The sequence below is a fragment of the Hydractinia symbiolongicarpus genome, chromosome 3 (genome assembly GCF_029227915.1).
Source record: "Hydractinia symbiolongicarpus strain clone_291-10 chromosome 3, HSymV2.1, whole genome shotgun sequence".
NCBI classification, from domain to species: Eukaryota; Metazoa; Cnidaria; class Hydrozoa; order Anthoathecata; family Hydractiniidae; genus Hydractinia; species Hydractinia symbiolongicarpus.
In genome coordinates, this window is record NC_079877.1 from 21,823,509 (window position 1) to 21,833,253 (window position 9,745).

General features: G+C 42.3%; 1 protein-coding gene across 1 annotated transcript; it reads left to right on the forward strand.

Moving 5' to 3' along the window:
- Nucleotides 1-5,388: 5,388 nt before the first annotated feature.
- On the forward strand, nucleotides 5,389-7,452 carry LOC130636941 (uncharacterized). Its single transcript, XM_057446791.1, has 2 exons — nucleotides 5,389-6,208; nucleotides 6,278-7,452. Exons 1-2 carry the CDS (start codon nucleotides 5,389-5,391, stop codon nucleotides 7,450-7,452), a joined length of 1,995 nt encoding a protein of 664 aa, XP_057302774.1.
- The last annotated feature ends 2,293 nt before the right edge of the window (nucleotides 7,453-9,745 follow it).

Below are 9,745 nucleotides of genomic sequence, written 5' to 3' on the forward strand. Positions count from 1 at the left end.
TTTGCCATTCAAGCGAGTTTAAAGGGGACGAAGCGAATTGAACGGCGAATTCGATGGCGAATTCGCTTTTTAATTTCAAAAATTTCGACAAAATAAATAAGGAAGGCGCCAAATTCATTGTTTACATTAGTTAACCGCGTTCTGATTGTTCAAAAACTAGCAGTGAAACCTTTAGCCGCTAAAAAGTAGCAACTGTTTCTACTTTTCAGCGAAGCGAATATTTCGATGCAAAATCAAAACAAACAAAACTGCGCATGCTCAGATACAATGCGCCGTCGAATTCGCCGTTCAATTCGCTTCGTGAAAATCCCGCATTAATATTTCTGCACACGATCGATGTGCAGGAGGTAGGTGCGTAGAAACAGGCGTAGATGTTCCACCCAAAGTAGGGCGGCTGCCCAAAGTCGGGCATTGTCAACCTCGTCCCCAGGGCATCTTGTATCTTTTCTGACCCTGGGACGGCGATACGAACATGGCCCAGGAGTAGGCCTCGTCACGTGATCCTCCAATACACAGTTTTTCTGTGTGTAATATTTAATGAGATTTGTCTCAATTAACCAAAGTTTGATATATAACGTTGTTGTATCGCCGTCCCAGGGTCAGAAAAGATACAAGATGCCCTGGGGACGAGGTTGGGGCATTTTTAAATCATAACCTAAGAAGGGCAAAACTATTCAAAGTAAAACACATTCTTTTATCAGTTAAAACTGCATTCCTTGCGTCTTAAAATAACTTTACTATTTTTATGGCTTAATTTAATGAAAAATCGCTCTTATAAACACATATTTAACCAAAATTTAAACGTTTAATCTACAACTATTTCAGCAAAAGCATGCCCAGAATAGAGTGGCATTGTAACATTGACCATTTTTGACTAACTTTGGGCAGGAATAGCAACCACCCGAAGTGGGCATTTTTATACTGACCATTTTTGATCGACTTTGGGCAGGAATAAAAACCACCCAAAGTGGGGCATTTTAATATTGACGATTTTTGACTGAAATTAAAAAAGACTGAAATTAAAAAGACTTTTGACTGAAACTAAAACAGAGTAAAAAGCTTCACTTGGATGTACAGTAACATGCTTACTCTTTTACTACCAAATGGTAATTCATCAGGAAAGTTCTTAGATAAGAAAAGAGATAGAGAAATGTCTGTTCTGGCACTGCGCACGCACATTAAAGGGAAATTCCCTAAGTCATCTGCCAATAACCAACACAAAATAATATGAAATGATATATAATGCAAGTTACCAACACAAAATAATATGAAATGATATATAAATGCCAATAACCAACATATAATAATATTAAATGATATGTACATTAAATACCAACATATGATAATATATACCATAAATACATGACGTCATCAACGCATGCGCAATAGCATATATGCTATATATGCTGACATCAACAAAATTAGAATTGAGTAAAGGGAAATTACCTAATTATAATGCCAGTCACCAGAGTTCTATCAAATAAATATGACCAAGGAATATTGCGACGAATGCGGGATTGATCTTGATAAGACGATCGCTACAAATGTGGTAGAAAGTTAATCATACAAGGAAAAATGCTGTGTTAGCAGCACTATATAATGTATATCACCTACAACGGCGGGTGGTGTACTTGTGAAAAATCCTTGGTTGGGATCTGATTATTAAAATAAAAGGATGTGCAAATTTTACAATGACTCCGTAGAGGCAAGGAATTTTTACAGCGAACCAAGAGTGCTTGATATTAACAATGTTCAAATTGAGAATATCGTACTCAGCGATCCTATTAAAGCCAACAAAGGCAAAGATGCTAGATATGTTATAGGCTATAAACATGATAGTAAGATATCATCGCTATTAATTCGAACACCAAAAGGTCTATATAGCAATGGTGCATCCAGATATATTGATGGCTCGTCACTCACAATGTCATTCGATATGAATAACCATCCAGAATGGCTTGAAAAATATCAGATCATCCTAGCCAGGATCGAGAAACTATATGGAAATGAATTCACAGCATCATCAGTAAAGAATGATCGGTATCTAAACGCAAAAGTCAAGGAATGGGAAGGTGAAGTAACGACCGACTTTTATGATCAACCAGTACCACTGAAGCAGCCGTGTGAATGCAGATGTATTTTAAAAATATCCAGCATTTATCGACAGGGATCCAAGCATTTCATCCAGGTCTTGCTTGAAGAGTGCAAATACAGGTACCGGCCTGTCCCCTTAAGGATTAGATATATTATTATTGATTCAGATGACGACGAAGAACCATTCGTTGTATTATAGTTAAAACTCGATAGATTTTTGTATATTAATGTTGTATACAAAATAAACTATGAATGATTTGAAAAGAAAAGCGATAGAGCTGGGTATACGTGGCTACTCAACCATGAAGAAGGGTGAAATTATAGCCGCAATTAACAAAATAAAATATAGAGATATTGCAACGCAAACCCTTGGGCCTCATTGTAAATCCTGCTTAGAAATAACATCTATGAAAATACTCGATGATTATATCAGAAATTTAGAGACAAAACAAAAACGAACAATAATTTATGATGGAGATTTCGTGGTTGACGCTAGTACAGGCGAGGTTGTGGGTATCGTCTAATTTGTTCATTAACAAATTAGATTATGAATATTTAGGCGGATCATCTAGGTATTTCTTACATGTTGAACAGATTGAAGTTTTTTCATAAACTCCTGTTTGCCCTCCTCACGTCCCTTCTCGACTAGATGCTGTCTCTCTCGTTCATTAAGCGACTCTACGATTTTTCTGGTTCTCTGACGCATTTGCTCCTTGAGCAGCATATGGCGTTGCTTTTCCTGCATAATTAAGCTAAATTCATAATCACTAATAACCCCATTCTCCACAGCTCTGCTGATAAGGTCGATAACGGAGTTGAGTTCAGTCTCCGCCAGCAACCTTATACCCTCGTGCTTCTTGCTTTTGACACCTAGCCTCTTCCCGGCATTTTTCAGACCAACTTGTCCCAATCCCACAGCTATGGTGATGCCTCCCATGGCTACGGCCAATGTTACACCAATTCCGGATAGCATACTTCCAATCCCAACACCCGAAGTAATGACACTTACGGCCAGCAGACCATGATCGGTGTATCTAACCCACGTACCGTGCATTTTGAACTTTTTGGCGAGTTTGTCCCGCTCTTTAATCTCGGCACGCAGGTAATGCTCCACTTCTTCGATTTTTTAAGCCTGTATACATGCCCCTCATTATTTTCTTGATCAGGTGCACTTGGTGGTAAGCTCGGGTACACATAGAAAGTGGAGCTCTCTAGGACACTTTCGACTTATCGCTGTTTTTCACTCAAAACCCCACTTTCAAGGGTCTGAGACAGCACTGTTTCCTCGCTATATTGATCCTCTGCGCAAAGGGTCAATACCGCGGACAATTACCGCTGTCCTGCAGCACTCTCGTACGACCGCAATGTTGTGACCCTAGCCAGGGTCACAACATTAAAATAAAATGTCAAGCGTCCCAGAAAATTTTCCAACATATAATAAAACAATGACTTCTTACTTGAGAAGCATGATTAGCAGTCTCTATGAGGTTGTATCTGCACCAGTGGCAGCAACACGTGATGCACTCGCAGAGAGACTGCAGAGTGTACGAGACACTGCTTCTTTATTATACCACAAGGCTAAGGAGAGGCTTGGTTACGGTCAAGCCTTGAAAGCCACCGTTAAAGATGCTGCTGTGGAAGAAGAACAAGTGGAAGAAGTGGATCACAGTGCTGTTGAAACGGAAGGTGGATTTGATGGTAATTATCGACATTTCCGAAGTGAAGGAACACCAGAAGGTCAAGTAATGAGTATTGAACAGTACCTGGATCAACAGAAACAACATGTGGAGAAAGTCATCACAGACTTGCAAAACACTAGACAGAATTGGAAGTTTCAACTGAATCTCGTGGTGGAGTTTGTGCACAGGGAAAATCCTTCTGACAAGTTCACAAAACCAATATGGAGTGAAGCTGTCACAATCATGGAAGGAAGCGACATCGAAGAATTGATCGAAGAGATGTATAAAAGCCTGCTAAAACGCTTTAAAATGACATCGGAGAAACTAAAAAAAAGCGACTACATCTTCAACCGAATCACGGAAATGACGTATCACTGCCACATGATTGACCTTATGAGAGGTAGATCATGGTTCAAGACACCCGAATGGTTGCAAAAAAAGCACTGCATCATCAATCCCAAAAATGAAGACGAGCAGTGCTTCAAATGGGCTGTCATTGCAGCCCTCCATTTTGATGGCATTGGAGCACATCCTGAGCGCATCTCGAAGCTCGAACCGTTTGTTAAACAGTACAATTGGAGTGGCATCGAGTTCCCAACTCCCAACACACACTGGAAAAAGTTTGAAAGGCAAATTCCCAACGTGGCGCTGAATGTCTACTTTTCTGAAGAAGATTTTCAGGTCAGACAGGCATATGTTTCGAAACACAACACGACACGTAAAAAGGTGGCAGATGTGCTAATCATTCAAGAAGGAGGGAAAAAGCACTACGTTGCCATTAAAAGATACTCTGCGCTCATGCGCGGTTTATCATCTAGACATCGAGGTGATCATTACTGTCGAAACTGCATGCACGGATTCCGCAGTCAAGAGACAAGAGACAATCACATGAAAGTGTGCATGGACCATGATTTTTGCGAGATTGTCATGCCCAAAGAAGGAACAGTCCTCAAACACGAAGATGGGCAAAAGTCGCTCAGAATGCCATTTGTCATCTATGCAGACACAGAATTTATCTTGGAACCTGTTCAAGGTTGTGATGGAGACCCTGAAAAATCACACACCAGAGACGTCAGCAAGCATGTGGCTTCAGGATATGCCTTCATAACTAAATTTGCACATGGAGAAGTTGAAGAATCATCCGACTGCTATCGTGGAAAAGACTGCATGGAAAGGTTTTGTAAGGGACTGAGAGATCAAGTCAATAGAGCTATCAGACATCCACAGAAGAAGATGATCCCGTTGACACATGAAGAGAAAGAAGCCCACAAGTCTGCAAAAAGATGCTTCATTTGCGAAGGAGTGTTCAAGAATAACAACGAAGACATGACAATGCGCAAAGTTCGAGATCACTGTCACTACACTGGTCAGTATCGAGGAGCTGCACACAGTTCGTGCAACCTAAAATATCGCATCCCCAACGAGATTCCGGTGGTCATGCACAATCGCTCACGGTATCAAGCAGCTGGCCAGGGAATTCAAAAGCCACAAGTTTGAATGTCTGGGTGAAAACAGCGAAAAATACATCAGCTTCTCCATCAAGCAATCCGTCACATTTCAAGAAAAGGACGGCGAACCGCTGAAGCAGATGAAGAAGAACAAGAAAACCAACCAAATGAAAGAAGTGAAAATCAACACGACCTGCAAAATCAAGTTCATCGACAGCTGCAGGTTCATGCAAAGCTCACTGTCAAGCCTTGTGGATAATTTAGCTGGAACCAACAGTGAAAGTGTCCGCTGTAACGACTGCAAATCAAACATGGAACTCATCGAGATTGACTCAGAGTACAAGGCGCAATTCAAGTGCCAAACCTGTTACTGCTCTTACAAGACGGTGGAACTGAATGAGCATTCTATGAAGAAGAAATTTTCCAACACATTTAAGCATGCAAAGGGCAATGACGAGCACTTTAGACTTTTGCTGCGTAAGGGTGTTTACCCCTACGAATACATGGATGCGTGGGAGCGTTTTGAAGAGACAGCACTTCCTCCAAAAGCACAATTTTACAGCAGCTTGAACCTTGAAAACATCACCGAAAACGACTACAAGCATGCTCAAAAGGTGTGGAAGGCTTTCAACATCAAAAACCTTGGGGAGTACCACGATCTCTACGTGATGAGCGACACGCTTCTTTTAGCAGACGTTTTTGAAAATTTTCGAGACACTTTTCAAAACATCTACGAGCTTGATCCAGCGTATTTTTACACTGCTCCAGGCCTCGCATGGCAAGCAGCTCTAAAAGTGACGGGTCAGGTGCTCGAGCTTCTCTCAGACATCGACATGCTACTGATGGTTGGAAAGGGGCTCAGGGGTGGTATTTGCCAAGCAATCAAGCGCCATGCTAAGGCAAACAATCCGTACATGGGGGAATTTTTTGATGTCAACCTGTTGATCTCGTATCTGCTGTACATCGATGCCAACAATCTGTACGGAGGTGCCATGTCACAAAAGCTGCCAACACACGGCTTTAAGTAGCGTGAAGACCTCGAAAATTTTACTCAAGCTTTTATAGAAAATTATAAAAATGGAGATGATGGCTATTTTCTTGAAGTGGATGTCCACTACCCGAAAAAGCTGCATAAACTCCACAACGACTTTCCATTCTTGCCTAAAAAGATGCGTCTGAACAACGACTGTGAAAAGTTGACGTGCAATGTGTTTGACAAGGAAAAATACGTGCTGCACATTCGCAAATTGCAGCAGGCACTGCAGCATGGATTGGTTCTCACCAAGGTGCACCGAGTACTTGAGTTCAAGCAAAGTGCTTGGCTGAAACCCTACATTGACATGAACACAAAGCTGCGAAAGGATGCCAAAAATGACTTTGAGAAAGACTTTTTTAAGCTGATGAATAATAGCGTCTTTGGCAAGACCATGGAGAACGTTCGCAAGCACCGTGACATCAAACTGGTGACAACGGAATGGAGGCGCAAGAAGCTCGCATCAGCTCCAAACTATCACAGCACATCAAGATTTGACAAGAAATTTGTGGCAATGGAAATGAACAAAGTGAAGATCGTCATGAACAAACCTGTCTACCTCGGCCTCTCCATCTTGGACTTGAGCAAACTCACGATGTATGAGTTTCACTATGACTATATCAAGCCGAAGTTTGGTGCAAGCGCAGAGCTTTGCTACATGGACACAGATAGTTTCGTCTACCACATCAAAACAGACGATGTCTATAAAGATATCGCAGGTGACGTTGAATCAAGGTTTGACACATCGAATTACAGTCCCGAAGACAAACGTCCCTTGCCTATTGGCAAAAACAAGAAAAAATTGTGCTTAATGAAGGATGAACTTGGTGGCAAAATCATGATCGAATTTGTTGCATTGAGGTCAAAAATGTATGCGTACAAGACACTCGAAGGATACGTGCAAAAGAAGGCAAAAGGTACAAAAAAGTGTGTCGTCAAGAAACAGATCACGTTCGCAGACTATTTGAACAGCCTGCAGACCTGTCAAAATTTGTATCGCACGCAACTGAGATTTACCAGTCGAAAACACGAGATTTTCACCGAAAAGCTGAACAAAATTGCGCTGAGTGTTGATAATGACAAGCGACTTCAAGCTCAAGGTGGGTTCACCTTTGCACATGGAAGCAGTCCTGGATTAGTTTGCAAACAAGAATTGCTCACCAGAGTGTGGCATCCCGACCATGTTAAACTGTTTTGAGTCTCGCGGGATGCTTCAAAAATTTATTTGCATCTCACACGTCTCAGTGTTTTCAAAATGTCAAAATTTTCTGTTACAAACGTTTGCATTCAGCATGGTCTTGATCACGGAAATGCATTAATAAAAATGATACTTGAACTCTTGTTGGTAATGTTGTACGTAAGTTTTTTGTACGTCTACTGCAAGTTTTCCTCTCTAATAAAAGTTATGTCAGAACTAAATGAAATTTTAGACGTCTTAGACACACCGTCACCAGCAATGAGAAAGCGGGAAAAAGTCAAGCAAAACTTGAGTGTCGTCAACTCTCTGGGAAAAAAGCAGTGGACGCCTGAGTTGATGGATAAAGCGACAGAGAAACAACTTGACAACCTCTTGAAGAAGCTCGAGGCACAAACGCAAAAATCAGCAGCAAAAGACTTGCTGTCGAAAATGTCAGGTGTTGACAATTTTCAGACCATGATGAGCGACATAAACGCAAACTTTCTGATTCAAAACTCGACTTCAGAGTTGATTGGTAATGTAACGGAGAAATTACCATCGTTCACATGGAACTCTCCGATGGACGTTGCAGGGTCATACATGTATGAAAAGTGCGGGCTGTGGCTCGCTCCCGTCTCTCTGTTTTGCACAGTTTTCAACCATCTGAACTGGAAAAAATTCAGCGAAATTGCCGAGGAGCGTCAAGCGCAAATCAAACTGGGGAAAGATTTTCCGGATTAAATAGAACCAAGTTTCGCAGAGCAGAAGCCGTCTTGATGTAAAAAAAGATTTTTGTACGTCTCACGACTTACAAATAAATGAGTGAATCTAACCAAGTCATAACCAAGAAGAATGAGGGTCGTGTTGCTGCTGGCAAGAGACTTGCTGAATGGAACCGCAAGAACAAGGCCAAGTTGAAGCAAGTACCTGCTCAGGTCGAGACAAGTAAGAATTCAAGTACCTCAGCAAGTACTTCGCAAGAGGGTCAGGAACCTGTCGCAGGTCCTCACAAGTTCAGTGCATATCTCTATGGCGCTGGAGGTATTGCCGTTCTTGCCGTTTGCGTGGCAGTTTATTATATAAAGCCTAGCGTCGCCGCAGGAGTACGCGTGTCAGCGGATCGCCTGGCGGCTCAGCAGCAAAAGCCTTCGAAAATTGACATTTTTCACATGCGATAAACCTTAATAAATGAGCAAGTATGAGAAAGAAATAGTTGATTCCTTGTGGGAAGCTGGTAGACTAGTATCCTATACTATTCTCTTGGCGCTAGGCGCGAAAAAGGCTCTGGGAGTTTCTAAACCGGGGGCCAAGATGGACATGGAGGACGGCTTGAAGCTCGCTGGCTATATGACAGGAGCGATATTATTCGACGATTACGCGATAAAACAAGGGTGGTATAAGCGTTCCATGATGCCTCCGAAAGTCTAGCCTTGAATAAATATGACTCTTATTAAAGACCCGCATACGACAATCTTCACCGGGCCTACAAGTTGCGGCAAGACGCAGCGTGTCCTGGATTTACTTGAGAACGAGTACAGGCATCATTTCGACAACATTGTAATTCTCTGCCCTACAATTCGCTGGAACAAGACCTATCTCGAAAGGTCCTCGCTGTGGAAGGATGACTACGTGTCCTTGGTGGAGCCCAAGGAGCAGCTGTTCGAGTGGATCCAAAAACTGTCGTCGTTGCTTGCGGGCGAAGAGACGCTCTTCATCATTGACGATATGATAGCTGACGAGAGTCTCGACAAAAAACGTCAATCCCTGCTGGAGCTTGCCATCAGCGGTAGACATCGCAAACACAGTCTCTGGTTACTCACTCAAAGCTACACGGCCATTCCGAAGAACCTTCGAAGGCAAAAAAAGCAGCTATTCATGTGGTACCCCTCGGAAAGGAGCGACATGAAAATGGTAGACGAAGAGACCAATATGATCGAGGACTGGGAGACTATCAAGACTGAACTGAAAAAGTCCAAGCATGCATGCTTGTACGTAAGACTGGAGCATCCTAGAAGGTACAAGATCGCCTAGACGGGCTTGCTCTTGCTGAGACAGCCCTTCCGCTGACACGGCTGCTAGGCGATCACAGGAGCAGGTACAAAATACGGAAAGGTGACGTTGTTGAGCTCCAAAGGGTGGACAGATCTGTCCACCCTCAGCCAGATACAGTTTTACATATAATAAAAGATGGATAATGAGAGCGTAATTAAAGCTGTGTATCAAGCTCTTTTGAGAGCCTATGACAGACTGATAGATGCAGTGAATGATGACGATGACAGCAAACTGATAAACACGACTCGGGATATTGATCGCC